The sequence below is a fragment of the Brachionichthys hirsutus genome, chromosome 23 (assembly GCF_040956055.1).
Source record: "Brachionichthys hirsutus isolate HB-005 chromosome 23, CSIRO-AGI_Bhir_v1, whole genome shotgun sequence".
In the NCBI taxonomy this organism is placed as follows: Eukaryota; Metazoa; Chordata; class Actinopteri; order Lophiiformes; family Brachionichthyidae; genus Brachionichthys; species Brachionichthys hirsutus.
In genome coordinates this window covers 418,007-439,751 of record NC_090919.1, presented here as the reverse complement: position 1 = coordinate 439,751, position 21,745 = coordinate 418,007, and the positions used below count along the sequence as shown (strand labels likewise).

Below are 21,745 nucleotides of genomic sequence, written 5' to 3'. Positions count from 1 at the left end.
CCTGAACAGTGACGTCACCGATTAACGTGTTAAATGTTTACATCGTGCACCTGTGAGGTGTAGAAAATTACTTCAGCGGACAGTTCCGAGCCCGACCAGCAGAGGGCGCAGACGGCTAACGAGTCCGGAAGGGAAAACGGAAACGGAAGTCTTCGCGGTTGTCAGGAGCAACCTACGCAACAAGCGCCGTCTGCTCGTCACAAGTTGTAATTACCGAGCTTAAAGTTTTAGCTAATTTTATTTTCTTGCTTTTGTTGTTTATATTTTTACGTAAAGAGACGTCACTGAGCGGAAATGCCGCCGAAGCCCGCTAAGAAGCGTTCCGCCGCAAAACCCGCCGCGGTTGTCAACAGCAACTGGGAGCCCGCCCTGACGGCGGAACCGGTCCAAGAGGTCGGTCCGTTTCGACCTGTGTTCTAAACTATCGTTCCGTGCGCGCTGCGGACGGCGTAACGGAGAGGTGACGTTACATCTGTAGGGCGGAGTTAAAGGGAACGTCGTCAGCGCGGCATTGGTGGTTCAGTGGTAGAATTCTCGCCTGCCACGCGGGAGGCCCGGGTTCGATTCCCGGCCAATGCAGCAAACGTTTTCAGACTTTTAGCTACACCGTCCACACGCTGATCTGGATCAGCACCAGGAGGTTCTAGATTGTTCCGGTATCTTTATACACCAACATGAAAAGTTAAAATGAATCAGAGCTGATCTTTATTTTTAACTGATTCTTAATCCATAAATGGGTTTAATGCTAAAATGTAACATTTACAAGATAGGATTTTATGAAAAAGCCTCCACTATAAGTCGGAGCCGGAGGTAAACGTGTGACGTCATGCGTCCGTCCATCCCAGGAATCGTGGACGCCCTCGGTGTCGTTCGTGGTGGAGGGAGGACCGGAGGCCGAGGCGGCGATCCGGGCTCTGTCTCTGGCCGTGCAGCGGCCGCAGCGGAGGCTCTTCAGCCTGCTGAGCCGGGACGGCGTCCTCACGCAGGTTGTCCCCCATTTAAGAAGCAGCGACGTCACTTCCTGTTCAATGATCGGCGTCTTCCTCACAGGTCCACGAGCTGGGGAACCCTAAAGCAAGAAGTGGTGACGCCCCCCCCTTCTGTGAGGTGGGTTTCTGCGTGGGGGGGGGGGGTCTTTGTGTCGGGCGTGTCCTCTGTCACGGTGCGTCCCGCAGGTGAACCAGCCGGCCAAGGCGCTGCTGGACGCGGGGAAAGACGTTCCCTCCGACCTGATGGCGAAAATCCTGAAGTTCCAGCTGCTGCAGATCAAAGCCGGAGACCAGCAGAGGGGGGAGGCCGAGCAGGTGACCCCGGGGGGGGGGGAGGCTGCTCCTCCCTCTGCCCGCAAGGACAAAGGAGGCGCCAGAAAGGAGAAGGGTCCCCTCTCACCTCCTCCCAAGGAGAGGAAGACCTCGATGAAGCGCCGGGACGACGTCGACCCGCCCCCGCCCGAGTTCAGGGGTAAAGCTCGACCCCCGTTCAGTGTCAGCCTGAAACACGTCACGTGGTAAATATTCACCTGGGGGGGGTAGATGACGAGCCGGAGGCGGGGCCTCAACGCTACGTGCTGCTGATTGGCTTCCACCAGCCCCTCCTGATCGGGGCTCTGGAGGCTGTCGGGGTCCACGTGGACAACGTCATCAAACTGTGTTCGGAGCAGCAGCGCCCCCTCCTGGCGGCTCCGCCGGCTCCAGACCAAGGTGACGGGCTTCCGGGCCGCAGGTCGTTTACGCCGTGTGTTGTTATTGACGTGACGTCATCACTTCCTCCCTGAATCAGAGGATCCAGGCGAGGCTGGACGGGCCAGGAGTTTGGATCGGTTCTGGGCGGGTCTGAGACCAGCTTTGGACGGCGGGCCTCCAGGGTCGAAGCTCCACGACGTGGTTCTGCTCAGCTACCCCGTCCCGGATCCGCCGCCCCCCAGCGACACCCGGGACCCCGAAGCTCAGGTGAGACGGACGAACTCCACAGACGCGTCCCCCGTCCCGTCCCCCCGTCCCGTCTCACCGCCTTGACTCTGAATCCTGACCCGAGTCCAGCTGGACGCGGGGACCCAGATCTTTGACGGGGTGTCCAACCTCATCTATGCCTGTCTGGACTGGAGAAGGCAGCATCGGCACTACCTGGACCGCATGGCGCTCACCGGGGTCCCCGCTGTGTCCCCAGTGGTGGACCTGCGGTACTACACCTCCCTCCTGGACCTGGTCCCCCCAGAAGCCTGCTCCGTGGCCCTGATGCTGCACTGCATGCTGGAGCAGGTCCGCTCCGTCCGCGGTGAAGGCTGATGATGATGATGATGATGATGATGATCCCGCAGCACGTTCCCCTTTCCCGTGTGCAGGTGGTGCTTTCGTCCGCCCCGGTTCCGTCCCGCGTGGGTGAGCGTCCCGGACCGGGTTTAGATCATCAGCTGATCCGCTTCCTGCTGCGGAGCTTCCTGCCTCTGGCCCGGACCGAGGACGACCGGAGGCTCATGGTCAGCGGCCTGATGACGACAGCGCAGCCCGAGGAGGACACAAAGGTACGGACCGCCCTGAACGCAGCACGCAGCCTGCCACGCGGGAGGCCCGGGTTCGATTCCCGGCCAATGCAACGACTCATTTTAACTTTTCATTTACTTTAATAAACATTTACGTCTAATTCAATAAAAAATAAAAAAATCAAATCACTCATTAAAATATTTGTTAATTCTTCCGTACGAAGGACAGACAGCAGTTCGGTCTACGTCCAGCAGGTGGTGCTGTGTTCCCACCCTCGTGCATTAACACCCGTGTTCTGTTGTGTAGCGCCTCCTGGAGGAGTTTGGGTCTGAGCAGAACCAGAAGAACCGGCGTCCTCTGCTGATCCGGCACCACGACGACAGGGCGCTGCGTTTGAGAGATGTCACTGCAAGTAGCTCCTCAGAACGTCGCTTTAGAACCCGGTTCCGTCTCCAGACCAGAACCGGGCTCACGTGGGTGTCCTTCGCAGGCGGCTCAGGGCTTCGACCCGTGGGAGGCGGAGGCGTCCATGATGAGGCTGTCTCCCGTGTGGCGGCTGACGGGCTCCGGAGCGGAGGAGCAGAGGAGCAACAGGAGGTCCAGCTGGGCGGCCTCCAGGCAGCAGCTGCAGAACTTCTGCTCGGACGGTCCGGCGCCGCTCGTCCGTCCGTCGCAGGTTCTCAGCCCGCCTTCCTGCAACGCGTTGCGTGTTTCCTGCAGATGTGGTGCCGTGGCCGGAGGTGGAGCGTCTGCTCCATCTGAGCGTGTTCGAGAGTATGCCGCTGACCCAGACGGACCGGGACGGGGTTCTGCTGGAACCGGCACAGCAGCGGGGACGCGGGACAATCCCGTGGGACGACCCGCTGTCCTTCGCTCAGCAGAAACTCAACACGCGGGTATGGGTTCCATGTTCTGTTTCAAGAAAGGCCCTCCCTAGAGACGCTGCCTGTTCTCTCCAGCAGGTGGCGCTCTCTGACATCCAGAGGTGCAGGATCAGATCTCTGATTGACCGGCACCACGTCGAGCACCACGACGCCTCCGTCCTCCCCCAGGTGACCCGCCCAATCCGACATCAAAGGGGCTAATCCGGGCTTTTATTCTGAAAGGGCTCGTTTCCTGGCGTGCAGGTGCTCCAGGCGGCCTCGGAGGAATACCGCTGCCTGGATACCTTCAGAGGAAGTCACGACAACTTCCTGTACATCTTCTGTCACGACCCGATGAGCGCCCGTCGCCACAGCAACGAGTTGTGGGACGCGACCCTTCACACGGACGTCGGGTTCAGGTCAGGGCTGCAGCGGGTCGGGCCCCTTTGTTAACACGAATAGTTCGAATAGGTGTAACGTTCAGTTCTTACCTGGCAGGAAGTACCTGGAGCACGTGGCCGACTCCATTTCAGACTGGATTAAAGAGGAGGAGTCAAAGAGGGAGGCGAACCTCAGCCCTCCTGAGCCTCCACAAGGTGCGGAGGAGGAGGAGGAGGAGGAGGAGCCAGTCATCAGGAGAGACTCCCTCAAAGTATAGTTTATAAAACACTTTGTATAGTTGCTAACTTCTTGATTTAGCGTTTACGACGTTTACGACGTTTACGACGTTTACGACGTTTACGACGCGACAGGCCTGGAGGCTGGAGGAGGAGCGTCTGAAGGAGGAGGCGCTGGAGAAGAACCCAAAGAAGGAGAACTCAGCCAAAGGCCAAAGACCTCCGAGGGAGGAGGCCAAACCAGCAGAGGAGAAAGGGAAGAAGAGCAGTTCAGCCAGGACCCCCGCAGCGCCCCCCGGTGGAGAGGAGGCTGCACTGCAGCCGACAGAGAAACACAAAGCCAGGACCCCCGCAGCGCCCCCCGGTGGAGAGGAGGCTGCACTGCAGCCGACAGAGAAACACAAAGCCAGGGCCCCCGCAGCGCCCCCCGGTGGAGAGGAGGCCGAACTGCAGCCGACAGAGAAACACAAAGTACGCCGAACACAAACAGAGCATGGATGTGTGTCCCTGCAGCTCACACCCCGTTGTGTGTGTGTGTGTGTGTACGTGTGTGTACGTGTGTGTGTGTGTGTGTGTGTGTGTGTGCGTGCGTGCGTGTGTGCTTGTGCGTGTGACGTTCAGCGCTTCGCAGGCTACGCCACCGGCGGGCAGCTGATCCACGCCTCCGGTCGTCTGCAGCACGTCTTCCCCTCCGACGGGGGACAGATCACCGTGGAGACCATAAGATACACCGAAGGTCGTGAGGTCAGCTGCCGCTCGACCCCTGGAGGGGGTCACCGTTTACGACTTCCGTTCCCCCCCGCAGGCTCCAGCCTGATGAAAGTGGTCGTCAAGAAGGACGGCCATCGTTTCCACACCCACATCAACGAGGTTGTTGGTTCTAGTCCCCCAGAAGACGGTAAAGACGTCGCAGTGCGCCTGCTGAATGTTCCGGTTCGTGCTTCACGGGCCGGCGTGGGTTTGCTTTCAGAACCGGTGACGGCGACCCGAGTGAAGCAGGGCTCCTTCACAGCGGCGCTACAGAACGGGGTCCACCTGTCCTACAGTTCCTACGGGCCCACGGGAGAACACGCAGGTAGCGCGCCTGAGCAGAACCGCCGGGGCGGGGCGGGGCGGGGCGGGGCGATAACTGTGTCCTGATGTTTCAGTGAACCCCCCGGACCCAGAGCCCGCCCCCTCCGTCCTGAGCCTGTCGGTTCCCAACGGCCTCCTGCTGCAGTTCCTGAGCGAGGACACGCCAGGTCAGCGACGGCTTAACAGCAGAATCAGAACCGGTTCCGCTGACCCACGTCGTGCGTGTGTGCGTGCCGTCAGAGGGCCGGGGCGTGTTGCTGAAGCAGAGCTTCCCTCTTCACGGTCGGGGCCCTGGAGGGCAGATCCAGGACCCGTCCCTGTCCGAAGAACTGTCCCGCACCGTCACCAGCCAGGGCGCCGTGATCCGGTCCATGAGAGGCGGGTCCACGGAGGTAAACGTACAGAACACACGCGCGTCCCCGAGACGCAGCCGGAGGCGTGACACGCCAGGCGTGCGCTTCAGGTTCTGTTCGCAGACGGCTCCGTCAGCTCCAGTCCGGATTCCGGTCCGGTCTGGGCTCAGGCGTCTCAGGCCCGGCCCGACGTGTCGGTCCGTGTCGGTACGGAACCCGACCCACCGGAGGGGCGCTGGCTCACCACCACTCCATCCGGGACACGCCTCCACACCGTCGGGTCGACCCGCCAGCGCCTCCCCGCCGCGCCGCTCCTGGTCTACGAGGCCACAGACCCGGTCACCCAGGAGGTGAGCGGCGCCCCCCCCCCACGCCGCCGCCGACCCCCAGAACACGCCTCTGACTCCGCCCGTCCCGTCAGGTGATGCTGACCCGCGAGGATCTGGTGGTTTCCGTGCGGAACCCGGACGGGTCCCTGATTGTGGAGCACGCAGACGGAACCAGGATCACCAGCTGTGACCGAGACGGGCCCCCGGGGGGCGAGGGGAGCGACCCCCCCAGAGAACGGCTGGTTCTGGTGGAGAAGGAGGGCTGCGCCGCCGTGGTCCTGGACCCGGAGCGGCGCTCGGCTAGCGTCTCCTTAGCCGACGGGACCGTCGTCACCGGGGACGCCCAGGGAGCCTATCAGGTGAGAGACCGCGACCGCCGTGATAGGCTCCTCCCACAGAGTCACTTAACGCTTGCTTTATGGATCCGAGGTGTTCCCGTCCAACGGCGGCCTCCTGCGGATCCAGAGCGATGGGAGGAGCGTGTACTCCTCAGGCCCAACGGGAGGCTCCGCCCCCAACCAACCGGGAAGCTACACCATGAGTCACACGGGTCGCGTGGCCTGTGACGTCACGGACCTGGACGGGAACCGTTACGAGGTCAGTCCGGGTCAGACGGGTAGGGGGGGGGGGGATGAAGCTCCTCCCCCTGCTCCCTCAGGCTCTCGACCCCACGCCGCTTTAAGGTTAATGTCTCATTAAAACGACTTTCTATTTTTAGAACTCAAATTTGAGACAGCTTGGAGGTCGCTCCGGGGTTAACGAGGTCACATGATCGCGTCTCAGGGAGGAGTCTGTGTGTTCCCAGGTGATGGAGGACGGGAAGCTGTCAGTGGAGGAGGAGCAGGAGGAGGAGGAGCAGGAGGCGGAGACTCATCTCGAGCACAGGGCCCTTCATCCTCCCAGGTGGGCCTGCGTTCTTTAGGACTTCACCATAGTGGGACGTTCCACTCTCTCTCTCCCCCCCCCAGGCTGTTTCTGGTCCACCGGGACGGTTCCGGTTCTGAACTCCTGAGCTCCCAGACGGTGGACGACCTGCTCCGCCAGGCGACCTCCGACCCGGACGCCGCTCTGCTGAGGGAACCGCTGCCGGACGCACAAAGTAGTCCCAGCCCGAACGACCCGCCTCCTGACTTTTCACCGTCCAGGAAACGGCGTTTAGGTTTCTGTTTGCTCCGCCCCAGATGACTTTGGCGTCACCGTCCTGAAGCCCGCCCATCGGACCGTGTGGGCCCGGTGGTTGCTAGGGAAACAGAACCCCGACATCGTCCCCGTCAACCTCAGGAACCGCAGCTGGCGTGACTTCCCGAGGACGGAGGTGGAGGTAGGCGTGTCCGTCTGCACGCCGGCTGGCGCCGCATCGCTCGCCCTCGCCATCGCTCCCTCTCTTCCAGGAGAAGAACCCGGGGCCGCCGTTCGGCTCCGACGTCGGACGAGGCTTGAGTCTGAGGGAGCGGTCCGGTTCCGGTTCTGGTTCCAGAGCAGAAGGGCCCCCTGTGAGGAGCCGCCCCCAGGTCCTAGAGATCAGGGAGCTGCGCCAGCACCGGCCAATCACAGCGCTGCTCAGAGACGCCGTAGACACGCGGCTAAAGGTGAAGCTAACGGCGTGAGCCAATCAGGAGCAGGGAATCATCTCGACGCTGAAACGGCTCTTTGGCTGCAGGAGTTCATCCACAGTCTGATGAAGAGGGAGGAGGAAGAGGAGGAGAGGAAGGTCAAAGATCTTCGCACCGAGGAGGAGCGCTCACACAGCAGGGACGTGTTCAAGCTGCTGGTCAGTGCACGCACGCACACACACAGACACACACGCACGCACACACACACAGACACACACCTACACACACACAGACACACACACGCACACACACAGACACACACGCACGCACACACACACAGACACACACCTACACACACACAGACACACACACAGACACACGCACACACACACACAGACACACACACGCACGCACACACACACACAGACACACACACAGACACACGCACGCACGCACGCACACACACACAGACACACACACAGACACACGCACACACACACACAGACACACGCACACACACACACAGACACACACACAGACACACGCACACACACACAGACACACACACAGACACACGCACACACACACACAGAGACACACGCACACACACGCACACACACACACACACACACACAGACACACGCACACACACGCACACACACAGACACACACACAGACACACACACACACAGACACACACACACACACACGCACACACACACACACACACAGACACACGCACACACACACACACACACACACGCACAGACACACGCACACACACACACACACACACACACACGCACGCACACACACACAGACACACGCACGCACACACACACACAGACACACACGCACGCACACACACACACAGACACACACACAGACACACACGTACACAGACACACGCACCTACACACACACATACACACACACAGATACACACACGCACACACACGCACAGACACACACGCACACACACGCACACACACAGACACACACACAGACACACGCACACACACACACAGACACACACACACACGCACACACACACACACACTAATGCATTTAACAGTCTGTTCCAGACGCTGCTCCCTGCTTGGAGACGAGGACTGAAGGTGAACGATTCTAATCATTATAATAACGATTCTAATCATTATAATAACGATTCTAATCATTATAATAACGATTCTAATCATTATAATAACGATTCTAATCATTATAATAACGATTCTTCTCAATGACCTGAGCAACGTTTCCGGTAACGTTTCCGGTAACGTTCCTCCGGGGCTGCTTCCTGTCCGTAGAGGAAGTGCTTACTCTGTACATCCGAGGAGCTGCAGAACCAGAGTCGGACTCTGAAGCCCGGTCCACAGAACCCAGAGACGGGTAGGACGTCAAAGCGCCTCGCGTTCATGCACGAGTCCAGAAAGAGACGGACAAAGTAATCTGATCAAGCCCCGCCCTCTAGTGTCGCCGGGGGGGCGGAGTCCAGATGGAGCGACAGACTCACGCAGCTCAGGTATCCAGCGCCGCCTTCCTGCAGTACTCGCCGTTTAAAAGTACGACGGCGACGACTCCGGCTTCGTGTTGGTACCAGACAGGAAGTGGCCGAGGAGGAGGCTCAGAGAGCGGCGCTGAGGAAGAGGAGCGTCGTTCCTTTCTTCCACCCGGAGAACGTCCCCTTCCACCAGGTGGGGGGTCCAGGTAGGAGGAGCCTGCTGCTGGACCGAACCCCCGTCTCCAGGGACCCGCCTCCCATCCCAGCGTCAGGCAGCAGCGAGGACGCCCTGAGAGACGCCACCCAGGGGGACAGCAGCGAGGACGTCCTGAGAGACGCCCCCCAGGAGGACAGCAGCGAGGACGTCCTGAGAGACGCCCCCCAGGAGGACAGCCCCGAGGACGCCTTGAGAGACGCCCCCCAGGAGGACAGCAGCGAGGACGTCCTGAGAGACGCCCCCCAGGGGGACAGCAGCGAGGACGCCCTGAGAGACGCCCCCCAGGAGGACAGCAGCGAGGACGTCCTGAGAGACGCCCCCCACGGGGACAGCCCCGAGGACGCCCTGAGAGACGCCCCCCAGGGGGACAGCAGCGAGGACATCCTGAGAGACGCCCCCCAGGGGGACAGCAGCGAGGACGCCCTGAGAGACGCCCCCCAGGGGGACAGCCCCGAGGACGCCTTGAGAGACGCCCCCCAGGAGGACAGCAGCGAGGACGTTTTCTTCTACAGCAAGCCCAAAACGAGACCCACAAACCCGACGCCTCAGCCCGCCGGTGCGTTCAGGCTTCACTCGGTGCTTTTACTTTGAAAGGAAACAGCCTGACTCTGTGTGTGTGCGTGCGTGTGTGTGTGTGCGTGTGCGTGTGTGCGTGTGTGTACGTGTGTCAGGTGAACGCGCTCTCAGCGGCTCCGCCGGCCGTTTCAAGTCGGTTCACCTGGATGTGACTGGAGGACCCAGGAGGTCTAAGGTTCGACTCCCAGCGTCCATCCTCAGCTCCAAACCCCGGAGCGAGCCGAACCAGCAGGTGAACCGACAACGACAACCAACAAGCAAACAACAACAAACAACGACAACGGAGCGACTCCACGGCGCTCATAGCGCCGTATCTTTAGCCACCAGTCGTGCCGTTGCCATGGAAATAAGCATCTATCCTCCAACAAGAGGCTTTGGATCCGCATTAGAATGAGACGGTGCCCCCCCCCCCCTCCCCCCGCTCCAGTTCCTGTCCGTGGAGGAGCCGGCGAGGAGGAGGTGCTGCTACGTCTCCCTGAGCGACCCGCGGGGGTTCCAGCTCCTCCCCTCCGCCGTGGACTTCGGAACGCTTCGGGAAGGCTCCGCCTCCGCCGTCACCGTGAGGATGAGGAACGTGGGCGTGGACACCTGCAGGTGAGACGCCGTAGGGCGGGCTGGTGCGTCGCCTTCACGTCTAACGGGAACTTTATCTGTTCGTGGTGCGTTCAGGTTCCACGTGAAGCCGCCTCCCCCTTCCTCAGGCCTGCGGGTCGTTTATAATCCCGGACCGGTGGGTTTCCAGGGCAGCACGTTTGGAACAGACCCCCCCCCCCCTGAACACGCCCGTTTACCTTCGTCCAGGTGCCTGCAGGGCTGCATGTGGACCTGCAGGTTCAGCTGCTCGCCTTGAGCGCCGTCCAATCAGGAGCAGCGGCGCCGCAGACCTCCATCTCGCACGACGTCGTCATCCAAACGGAGCTGGAGATCCTCCACCTGCCCGTCCGCGCTGATATCCTCCCCCCCGCCCCCCCCAGGCTCGGGGCTCACCTGTAAACGCGTCTCACCTGTGTGTCTCACCTTTTCCTTAAGTCGTCCACCCGTCCTTCCTCAGAGACTGTACGACGTCTGGCTCCAGGACCACAGAGGACCCCCCCACAACAGGGACTCCAGGGTCCGCCCACTGTCCTCCAGCCCCCCGGGTGGAGACGGGCGTCCTGCAGGTACCGGTCCAATCAGAGTCATGTCCACGAGGGGACAGAACCGAACCTGCACCTGTCTTTCTGTGTGTGACTTTCAGGACGGGAGTGACGTCGGCAGCAGCAGCCAATTAGATTCGACCCGCGGAGTGACGTCAGCAGCAGCAGCCAATTAGATTCGAACCGCGGAGTGACGTCACCCCCCTTTTCTCCGGTTCCAAATAAAGCCTTGATTTAAATTCTGTCTCCGGGCGTCTCTGCGGGGGGGGGGTACCGTGTTGATCGGGGGTGGGGATGTTGGTGTATGACGTCACAGAGAACGCCAACAGAGTTGAATGACGTTGAACGCGCTCGCTATTATTTTTTGGGGGTTTGCGCGTTACCGTCTCCTCGGCTCCGGTTGGCTCCCCTGCGCTGTCTGTCACGCGCGCGTACGCGCACACATTAACACTCGCAGCTGAGCAGCGCGAGAGGCTGAACGGTTGAACGGAGGGGGGGGGGGGGGGGCGATGCGTGATCACATTTTGTTTTGACCGGAGAGGAGAAGGATGGAGCGGCTGGAGGCGGAGACGCGCCGCGCGTAACGACGGACCGGAGGATGCTGGTTGGCCGCGGGCCCCGCCATCGTGAAATCGGACACCGACTTTCGGTGGATGGGGTGACGGAGCTCGCTGCGCCGCCGGGTCGGTCCCTTCCTTCGGACGTTACCGGGGCGGGAGGAGCCTGAGCCCGGTTCCCGGTTCCGAGGGAGGAAGATGCGGACGGAGGAGGAGGCGGCCGCCGCAGAGGAGCCCATTCTGGAGGACGGGTCGGGACGGGAGCAGGTGAGGAAGGACGTTCTGTCGGTCTCCCGTTTGGGTTTCACGCGAGCGCGCGGAGCCCGGTTTGCGTGAAAGTTGCGCAAAATGTGCACCCGCGAGCCGCGCGTCATGGCGCGTCATTTCCACGCCGCGTGTCTCCTGTGCCTGCGGTTCATGTTTTTGTTGTTGTCACGTTCCTCTTGGGGACGCGGAACGGGACGCAGACCGGGACGCGGACCGGGACGCGAAAATGATTCTGACACATGCCATAATGGAGGAAGGCTTCCAGATAAACTGCATCATCATCATCATCAGATGGCGTTCAGACCCAAAGGTGTCCCTGTTCAGGTCCAGGTCTCCAGCAGACCCAGAAGAGCCAGCAGCTCAGAACCGGACTGTTTGGGACGACCTCAGAGCCCCCGAATCAGTCCAGTTAGAGACAGGGACGCGAAAATGATTCTGACACATGCCATAATGGAGGAAGGCTTCCAGATAAACTGCATCATCATCATCATCAGATGGCGTTCAGACCCAAAGGTGTCCCTGTTCAGGTCCAGGTCTCCAGCAGACCCAGAAGAGCCAGCAGCTCAGAACCGGACTGTTTGGGACGACCTCAGAGCCCCCGAATCAGTCCAGTTAGAGACAGACATCCAGAGCGGACGGAACGGAGAGGGGGGGGGGAGGATGGAGGGACCACATGAAGGAAGGATGGAGGAGGAGAGCAAACATCGCTCCTTCAGGCTGAGTCGGTGGATTTCATGCGATGGTGGACCGTTTTGGGGGGGGGGGGGGGGGTGTCCTTCACCGGCTTTCACTGCTTGCCCTTGGCGGTGTGTGTGTGTGTGTGTGTGTGTGTGTGTGTGTGTGTGTGTGTGTGTGTAGCTGCATTAATGGGGGGGGGGGGCTGCTGACAGAACTCGGGGACAGGACAAGGACATCGATGTCATTGCTTCGTGTTCGGTCGTTCGCTTTGTTGCATTCAGACGTGTGTGTGTGTGTGTGTGTGTGTGTGTGTGTGTGTGTTCCCGTGTTTCTCCTCCTCTTCCTCCTCACTAACAGGAGGAGCAGTGAGGAGCTGCCGATGCCGGATGGAGAACATTCCAGAAGCATCGCTCTCATCTAAATTATTCACAGTCCCTCCCCTGAAGAGAGGAAGTGTGTGTGTGTGTGTGTGTGTGTGTGTGTGAGTGTGTGTGCATGTGTGAGTGTGTGTGTGTGTGTGTGTGTGCACTTATTATATGATGGATAAGGGGAGGCGCAGACGCAGCTAGCTTACACACTCGCTCTGAAACACGACACCGTTTACAAAACGGGGGGGGGAGGGTTACTAAAACCAGGGGGGGGAGGGGGTCAACTTCCAGCACCTTTCAAATGGGGGGGGGGGGGTACAGCCTCTACTCCACCTCCGGCATGCTACAATTAGCATGCTAACATGAAGCTAATGTTACCGCGGTAAATGGACCAACATCCAATGATGAGCTCGCCTGTTAGCGCGTGAACACGAGCTAATAGATGCTAAATATAGCAAGCTAACGACGGGACGGCGATAAGCTCCGATCCGTCCCGTGTGCCGGAGGAAAAGGGCGTGGCCAAAGACATTTAGCCATTCTCTGCAGCATGTCTTGAAACGCTTCATAAAAAAAGAGGAGGAGTCCGGGGTGGATGAGGTCATTAAGCAGCAGTCTTCCCCTGTCGCCGCAGCAACGGCCGGTCCAGCAGTCTCTGGCGTCCTCCCTGTGCCGGGAGTCCCACTGGAAGTGCCTCCTCCTGAGCCTCCTGATGTTCGGCTGCTTCGCCACGCTAGCATGGTGCGCCCTCTGTCGCGTGGAGGTCCTGGGCTCCTCCTCCTCCGTCGCCGGCGGCGACGACGACGCCACCTCGGCGGCCTACTATAACGACATTCTGCAGTCGGAGAGCCCGTGCTCCAGCGGCTACGTCTACATCCCGCTGGCCTTCCTCGCCATGCTCTACGTGGTCTACCTGGTGGAGTGCTGGCACTGCTTCTCCAAGATGGCGACGCTGGCTCACGCCGAGTTCCAGGTCAGAGCGGGAGCGGTCCGGGATCTGAGCGAGTGCGGCGGAAATGTTTCAATCCACCGACGTCCTTTGATGCTACGTCCTTTGATGCAGGAAGTGTACGAGCGCGTGCAACGCCTTCAGCAGGCCACGCCCTGCATCTGGTGGAAGGCCATTAGCTATCACTACGTCAGGAGGACCAGACAGGTGACGAGGTACCGCAACGGGGACGCCTACACCACCACGCAGGTGAGAGGAGGTGTCCCCGAGTCACGCCCGATGCCTTCCTCTTCCTCTTCCTCTTCCTCGTCCTCCTCTCTCTCCTCCCGCCCCCAGGTCTACCACGAGCGAGTGAACACTCACGCCTCCAGTTCGGAGTTCGACTACGGCCGCTACGGCGTGAAGGACGTTTCGAAGGAGCTGCTGGAGCTGCAGCGCCACCCGGCCGTCCGCCTCCGCTTCACCAAGTGTTTCAGGTCAGACCCGAACGCGCCCGAAGACGTGCAGGAAGCTGCTCTTCAGCGGGTCGTAACCAGGCCTTTCTCCGCTCCCCAGCTTCTCCAGCGCTTGTGCCGAGGCAGCCTACCTCACCCAGGTAAGACCCGGGGACGAAGGACACGCCCACTGGCTTGGGTTTGTTCCGCGTGAGCTCATCGCCTCCTTCTCCTTCCCGTTGTTCCAAGCGAGCTCGCTTCTTCGGGGAGAACGAAGGGCTCGACGACTACATGGAGGCCAGGGAAGGGATGCACCTGAAGAACGTGGATTTCCGTGAGCACGTCCTGGCGTTCTCCGACCCCGCCCACCAGCCGTGGTTCTCCAAACACCGGGTGTTCTGGGTAGCGTCCGCGTTCCTGCTGTCCTGGCCGCTGCGGGTCGTGTCGGAACGCCGCACGGCGTACGTCCACTACCACGTGGAGAAGCTGTTTGGGGAGGAGGAGGACGGAGGCGGAGCAGGAGGAGGAGGAGGCGGGCCAGGTGGGGTGGAGGGAGGGACCGGCGCCGGGCTGAGTGGGGCGAGTTACCGGGCCATCTCTCGGGTCAACACGGTGGACATGACGGAACTGGAGTGGCACATCCGCTGCAACCAACAGATGGTGCCGAGCTACTCGGAGGCCCTCCTCATGGACATGGACGCCAGTGGGGGGTCGCACCAGACCGCCTCCACGCCCGTCTCCGGGCCCCCGGGCGCCCCCCCCGGCCAGGGGGGTAACCCGCTCCCTCTGGCGCTGCCCGTGGTGTTCAACTCGCCGTACCTCCTCCAGAGCTGCCCCCGATGTCGGAGAACCTCGTCCAGTTCCAGCCTCCCCTCCAGGCTGAGGGCGCCGCTGGGAACGACGGCGCTCCTGAACGCCACGGTGGCGGGAATCCGGGCGGCCGGGCAAGGGGGCGGGGCAACCGCAGGAAGGCTGGTGCTCAGTCGGAGCGGGTTCTCGCTCGGGAGGCTCGGAGGAGGGCGCCAGAACGACCTCTTCCACTCCAGAAGCATGGGGGGCGGGCTGGCAGGAAGTAGGGAAGATGGAGCAGGAAGTGGAGCAGGAAGTGGAGCGGGAAGTAGCAGTGGAGGTGGAGGATTCCTCAGGTTAGGGTCGAGACAGGACAATGAGGAGACCAGAGGAGTGCTAGAAGGAGAAGGGGACGAGGAGGAGGAGGAGGACGTGAGGAGGATGGAAGAAAGGGGGGGAGGTGGCAGAGCGAGGGATGAAGAAGAGAGTGGAGGAGGAGGAGGAGGAGGAGGAGGAGGGGAGGGGAGCGGTGGGGGCAGGGAGCGACCTCCCTCTTATCAGGACGCCTTCTTCTTTCCCGTCCTCATTATACACGGCGAGGAGAGCTGCCACGCCGGAGACGACCTGTGACCTCCCAAACATCAGAGGATGAGGAAGATGAAGGAGCGGCCTGAGCAGAGGGAGTCGGATAGGAACGGAGGAGGGAACGCGTGATGCTGCAGAGGAGCAATAGAAGCACGCGCACGCACACACACACACACAGGAAACTCAGCGGTCCAGAAGAAACGGCAGCCGATTGGCCGAGCAGCCGATTGGCCGAGCGCTAACGGACACAGACTGCGAGAGGATTGGAACGTTTATTTTCAGGTAAATCTATGCAAGAGCAGGAGAGGGCGGGGCATCAGGTGGGAGGGGAGGGACCCGGACCGGCCAATAGGAAGTGAACAGGTTGCAGGGAGGCGGGATGACGACGTGACTTTGGCTTTTTCAAGCGAGCCTTTTTCGATTGGCTCCCGTATCGAGCGTCTGCTTCGTCCAATCAGAAACGAGAGCGATCGATTCCCCCCCATCAGTCCGTCCATTAGAGACGGAGCTCCACAGGAAGAACACAGATGGCTTCTCCTCGGCCGGACCCCCCCCCCCCCCCCCTCCCCCTCTCGAGCCATATTTTCAGGTGTGGCTCTGAATGTGATGAATCGTATTTTTCCATCATTAAGCGCTCCTCTATTTCTCTGCTCCTCCTCCTCCTCCTCCGCCTGCTCCTTCGATCAGGTTTCACCTCCGCTAACGCCGGCTATCGCGTCTCCTGCCGGATCAGATTTAACGCAGCAGATCTCTCCCTCGTACCTGAACTTTACTGCGACCGACAGGAAGCTGGAGAGTCGTTTCGGTTATTATTATTATTCCACGCGCTAAGATGAAACGTTTAAACATTTATAGCTAAAGTTAGGCTAATGCAATATGAAGAAAAGAACTACAATACCCAGTGAGCCTCCCTCCGCTAGCGGGTTGACCTCGAGGTCACACGATGGGACGTGTTCAGCATGAAGAAGCTGCACGGCGAGAAGAAACGATTCCTCGCTAGATGAGAGGAAATGAGAGAATGCTTCGTCTTTGGGGCGCGGCCGGCGAGGAAGTACGTTTGCTGCCGCCTCCTCCTCCTCCTCCTCCTCCTCCTCCTCCTTCTCCTCCGCTTGAGGAATTACCTGCAAATAAACAACGGCGCACTGAAGGAGCATCTCTTTTGCGCCTGTGTAGCGATGCATGGAAGCTAATATCTGCTAACGGCTAAGTAGCTAACAGCGTAACCCACGCAAAGTCAGATATGTTCTGAATCCGGGGGGGTCAGGCCTGAATCCGTGGGGGGGGTGGGGGGGGGGCTGGCCTGTTTCTGACACTGGGTGTGTTTCAGTCGAGGCTCAGGTGGAGGCAACGCCGCTACGTCTGACACAAAGCACCGCTAACGTGCTGCAGCAGCAGGAAGCAGCTAGGCTAACGTCTTTAAGGCCCCCGCCACGCTGGGAGGGGGGGGGGGGGCACCCTCGTTCTCTTATGCTTTATTTTGTACACAGTATTGACAAGCACATGGCAGGAAGGCCAACCTGAAAATAGAACACAAAAACCTGCCCGGAGACGGCGGGAGAGCTTCCGGGAAACTTCCGGGAAGCAGGAAGTGGAGCAGGAGCTGACCTGGTTTGGTTTATGGGATGCTGCTTTCTGACACACATTCACGCCGGTCCCAGATGGAGGCTCTGCAAAAGCTCTGGAGCTGAACCGAACCGGACCAGAACACGAATGGAAGACAAACCGGACCTGGAACAACAGCCGGGCCGGAGTGACCCGACTTCCTGTCTCCATTAACTCGACTTGGATCAGATGATCTCCATTCATGTGACTGGAGGGAAAGAAGCACTGAAACGCACCGACCACTGCGCCATGAACCCTCGCTCCGCCTGACTAACTGACGGATTTGATTTAACAGCCGGCGACGATCAGATTCGTTTTTAACGACTTGTGTCACGCTGCTCTTTTATATTCTGTTGGTTTATTTCTCTTTGATGATTGTTTTATGATGTCATCGGCCTTTGTGCCCCCGATGTGTTGCGCAGAAACACGCCTTCATGCTGCATGTTTAGTCCCAGCAGTAATCCAGAGTTATAATCCCAGTTTCGTTCAGTCCAGAGGGGCGTGAGTCCGGTTTCACCCCGACACGCCCACATCTGTGTGACGTAAATCCACCCAGAAGCACGTCATCTTGGTTAAAGCGCGTAGTTTCTGTTTTTGCCCACCAGGTGGCGGCAGAGCCTTAAATATGGAGACCTATGAACCTGCGTGGCGCCATCACACGGACCAATCAGCTGACAGCACGCAGGTGGGCGGAGCTTATTCCATCCAAACACCACCGAGAGGTTATCTTATAGACGTCTGAACGCTAGCAGCTAACGACCGCCGTATTGTTGCTAACGCTGTCGCCCGTTCTCTCGTTGTCACGGAGCGAGTCGAGGATTCTTAAATACTGTAATACTGTAATACTGTAATACTGTAATACTGTAAAACAAAAACATGTCTGACGTTTGTTTGACTGGAAGTCACAGCGACTCCAGCAGCCGCTTCCATTCGTCATCGGGTAACACGTGGTCAAACGGCGTCCCCCAGAGCCGCCTGGAAACGGTGTGGGGCCGTCATGCTGACCTCTGACCTCTTTAATATTAGCACCAATATCCTCGAGATTTACGTTTTTATGTTCCGCTGTGTCCCGATTGTCAGCCGGGCTTCTTCACGGGACGATATCTACATAAAACAGTCGCTTCATGCTCCGCCCCCCTCGCCTCCGAAGACGAGGTGATGACATCACGCTTCCTCTGAATCCTCGACGCTGCTGGATGACTCGTGTGGCGCCGAGCAAACGAGTCGTCACCACAGCGTAGTCACACGCTAACGTCACCGAGGAGGCAGTAATGTCCGGCGGCGCCGATCGAAACGTCCTCAGTATTTAAGCTAACTGATACGTAACCGATAATCAGATTGTCATTATCTCACCAGACGGCGGATGATGTCATCGTGAAGGAGAAGCTAATGAGCCTGCAGCAATATCACTGTTAGCTGGAGCCTTCCCGGCCACAATTAATTATCATGGAAGACACAAATAAAGTCAATCTGCTTGGAACAAAGGCGTCCGTCTCCCGGCGTCTGTCTCCCGAGGTCTGTCTCAGCGTCCGTCTCCCGGGGTCCGTCTCCCGAGGTCTGTCTCCCGAGGTCTGTCTCAGCGTCCGTCTCCCGGGGTCTGTCTCCCGAGGTCTGTCTCCCGGGGTCTGTCTCCCGGGGTCTGTCTCAGCGTCTGTCTCCCGGGGTCCGTCTCCCGAGGTCTGTCTCCCGGGGTCTGTCTCCCGAGGTCCATCTCCCGGGGTCTGTCTCCCGGGGTCTGTCTCCCGGGGTCTGTCTCCCGGGGTCTGTCTCCCGGGGTCCGTCTCCCGGGGTCTGTCTCCTGAGGTCTGTCTCCGCTCCGCTCAGCTTCAGATATGATTCATGAAACCGTGTTCTGTAACAGAGTCACGACTGGACGGGCTTTAACTACGACTACTACTACTACTACTACTACTACTACTATACTGCTACTACTACTACTATACTGCAACTATACTGCTACTACTACTACTATACTGCAACTATACTGCTACTATACTGCTACTACTACTACTATACTGCAACTATACTGCTACTATACTGCTACTACTACTACTATACTGCAACTATACTGCTACTATACTGATACTATACTGCTACTATACTGCTACTACTACTACTATACTGCAACTATACTGCTACTATACTGATACTATACTGCTACTATACTGCTACTACTACTACTATACTGCAACTATACTGCTACTATACTGCTACTACTACTACTATACTGCAACTATACTGCTACTATACTGCTACTATACTGATACTATACTGCTACTATACTGCTACTATACTGATACTATACTGCTACTATACTGCAACTACTGCTACTATACTGCAACTACTGCTACTATACTGCTACTACTACTACTATACTGCAACTACTACTACTATACTGCAACTACTACTACTATACTGCTACTACTATACTACTACAACTACTACTCCTACTGCTACTTCTATACTACTATACTATACTGTTACTACTACTACTACTACTGCTACTATAGTGCTACTATAGTACTACTACTACTACTATAGTGCTACTATACTGTTACTACTACTACTACTGCTACTATAGTGCTACTATACTACTACTACTGCTACTTCTATACTACTATACTATACTGTTACTACTACTACTACTGCTACTATAGTGCTACTATACTACTACTACTGCTACTTCTATACTACTATACTATACTGTTACTACTACTACTACTGCTACTATAGTGCTACTATACTACTCCTACTGCTACTTCTATACTACTATACTATACTGTTACTACTACTACTACTACTGCTACTATAGTGCTACTATAGTACTACTACTACTACTATAGTGCTACTATACTGTTACTACTACTACTACTGCTACTATAGTGCTACTATACTACTACTACTGCTACTTCTATACTACTATACTATACTGTTACTACTACTACTACTGCTACTATAGTGCTACTATACTACTACTACTGCTACTTCTATACTACTATACTATACTGTTACTACTACTACTACTGCCACTGCTACTGGCACAGGGTTAGGGTCTGCTCTGGCCTTTGACCTCTGCTCATCCTCTCATTCTTTCTCTCAATACTTACAGTAATTTGTGTGTATAATGAGTACTTTGTGGGGTGTGTTTGAAGTATTTGTCCTCGGTAAATATCCAGAGTGAGACGTCTGTCTCAGTTCCAGCTCTGAGGCGGGAGGTGGGCGGGGGGGGGGGCATTGCGGGGCCGGGCGGGGCTTTTCCGTCACGGGAACGCGCCCGCTGTTTCACGCAGACACCCGCCGCGCGGCCAGGCCACCGGCCAGCCTCTCTTTCTTCTTTACCTTAACCTCCGTTAAACCCCCCGTTAACGCTCCCGGGACCGGAGGAGGCCCAGCGGATCCCGGGCCGGTCGGCCAGGCGGAGGCGCGCCGTGATTGCCGGGCCTCAACTTCCTCCCATTTGTTTCTTTTTCTAACTTTTTTTTTTACCGACGGTAACCGGACCGTGACGTCACCACCCAGAGGCTGCCGCCGCCGTTACCGGGCGAGGCGTTACAGGCTGTCGAAACTTTTCCTGAACGCGTGTGACAGCAGCGCCCCCACCCGAGTCCCCGACGTGAGCGCCTGTGCCTCCCGGTTCCGACAGGCCCGGGCCGGGACCGGTGTCAGGTCGTCGGCCCGGCTGAAGACCGACCCCCGTCCCGGTTCACTTCGTTTAATCGTCGGAAGGAGTGATGGGGACCGAGTAACCGGAGCAGCGCGTGGCTTCCACGAGACTCCCGGTTCCTCCGGTCCGGTCCGGTCCGGTCCGGTAGAGGTGAGTGATCCGGTACCGTCCAGAACCAGAGTAGAACTAGTTAAAGTACTTACAGTAAAAGTTTATTTTCTCATTAATCCGACCTTAATTCGAATTTATAGTGGATTTAAACAAAAACGCATTCTTTAAATATGAATAAAAGAAATACCTGAATGTAAACAACAACAAAAGTTATAAACAAACAGTGGTAATAAAGTTTTCACCTCCAGTTTATTGGATGAAAACTTTATTGTCACTCTTAAATGTCATAAAGTTTATTATAAGTGAAATGAATACATCAATCTGTTTGGATTATCAATAATCAGGATGATAATCTGGTTGTCAATCGTTTCTCATTTACTAATTTCATCAAACTTTATTTATAATAACAGCATGAACAATCTTGGTTGGGGTGATGATGTCATTGTGATGTCTGCGGCTGATTGGCCAGCGCTGAGCCACAGATGGATAATGATGGATCAATAATGCCACCAGTTGTCAGACTAATTCCGCTAATGTTAGCTAAAGATGTAAAAGGTGGAGCGACTGAAACAGGAAGTTAATTTCCAATCTGGCCCAAATCCAGCACGGATGCTAAACTCTGAGCTAGCAGCTAGCTCGCAGTGTCACTGTTACCGTTAGCTTATTAGCTGTTGTCTGGGAGTTAGCATGCTTGGTCGAGGTGTTGTTTCTGTTAGCTGTTAAAACACTAAAGGTGCCAAAATGCTAACAATGACAGAAGAAAGTGATAAACACCAAACCTTCTAAAATCACTTCATGAAAGCCAGACGGTCATAATAATATAATCATGAAATATTTGTGATGTCATTCAGCGGTTCATGTTCGGACAGCTAGCTGCAGGTTAGCATCGAGGAAACGCTACTTCCTGTCCCGTCCCCAAACATTTTGTCTGTCGAGTTTCACCCTGAGTGAGGCTTGCCTCTGTTCATGTCTGCGTTGCTAAAGTTAGCCTGTGTGGCTAAAGGCATCTCAGCTATGTGTGTGTGTGTGTGTGTGTGCGTGCGCG

General features: G+C 57.5%; 2 protein-coding genes and 1 non-coding gene across 3 annotated transcripts; all 3 read left to right on the top strand.

Annotated features, from left to right (window-relative positions):
- Positions 1-294: 294 nt before the first annotated feature.
- Positions 295-10,875, top strand: spag17 (sperm associated antigen 17). The gene is made up of 35 exons (XM_068756050.1): positions 295-393; positions 846-986; positions 1,051-1,107; positions 1,176-1,325; positions 1,401-1,461; positions 1,533-1,750; positions 1,782-1,949; positions 2,040-2,258; positions 2,342-2,521; positions 2,787-2,888; positions 2,971-3,127; positions 3,201-3,532; positions 3,608-3,762; positions 3,842-3,995; positions 4,096-4,431; positions 4,582-4,696; positions 4,766-4,837; positions 4,874-5,077; positions 5,109-5,201; positions 5,275-5,426; positions 5,498-5,737; positions 5,809-6,075; positions 6,146-6,313; positions 6,522-6,619; positions 6,685-6,815; positions 6,898-7,031; positions 7,108-7,305; positions 7,377-7,487; positions 8,577-8,713; positions 8,870-9,543; positions 9,659-9,795; positions 9,991-10,157; positions 10,233-10,293; positions 10,365-10,512; positions 10,601-10,875. The coding sequence occupies exons 1-35, from the start codon at positions 295-297 to the stop codon at positions 10,873-10,875; spliced, it is 6,111 nt and encodes a 2,036-aa protein (XP_068612151.1).
- trnag-gcc (transfer RNA glycine (anticodon GCC)) lies at positions 509-579 on the top strand. The gene has a single exon. It is a non-coding gene; the product is annotated as a tRNA-Gly (tRNA).
- Positions 10,876-11,454: 579 nt separating the features above from the next.
- On the top strand, positions 11,455-15,368 carry LOC137911481 (transmembrane protein 151B-like). The gene is made up of 6 exons (XM_068755854.1): positions 11,455-11,523; positions 13,201-13,539; positions 13,630-13,764; positions 13,852-13,991; positions 14,071-14,110; positions 14,199-15,368. Exons 1-6 carry the CDS (start codon positions 11,455-11,457, stop codon positions 15,366-15,368), a joined length of 1,893 nt encoding a protein of 630 aa, XP_068611955.1.
- Positions 15,369-21,745: the final 6,377 nt, after the last annotated feature.

What these genes read in the sequence shown, in the direction of transcription:
- spag17 (XM_068756050.1), top strand. Translation starts at nt 295, where the DNA reads ATGCCGCCGAAGCCCGCTAAGAAGCGTTCCGCCGCAAAACCCGCCGCG. An exon ending in CGGCGGAACCGGTCCAAGAG is followed by an intron (nt 394 to 845) that starts GTCGGTCCGTTT and finishes CGTCCATCCCAG; the next exon opens with GAATCGTGGACGCCCTCGGT. An exon ending in CGCCGTGTGTTGTTATTGAC is followed by an intron (nt 1,751 to 1,781) that starts GTGACGTCATCA and finishes CCTGAATCAGAG; the next exon opens with GATCCAGGCGAGGCTGGACG.
- LOC137911481 (XM_068755854.1), top strand. Translation starts at nt 11,455, where the DNA reads ATGCGGACGGAGGAGGAGGCGGCCGCCGCAGAGGAGCCCATTCTGGAG. An exon ending in ACGGGTCGGGACGGGAGCAG is followed by an intron (nt 11,524 to 13,200) that starts GTGAGGAAGGAC and finishes CTGTCGCCGCAG; the next exon opens with CAACGGCCGGTCCAGCAGTC. An exon ending in TGGCTCACGCCGAGTTCCAG is followed by an intron (nt 13,540 to 13,629) that starts GTCAGAGCGGGA and finishes CCTTTGATGCAG; the next exon opens with GAAGTGTACGAGCGCGTGCA.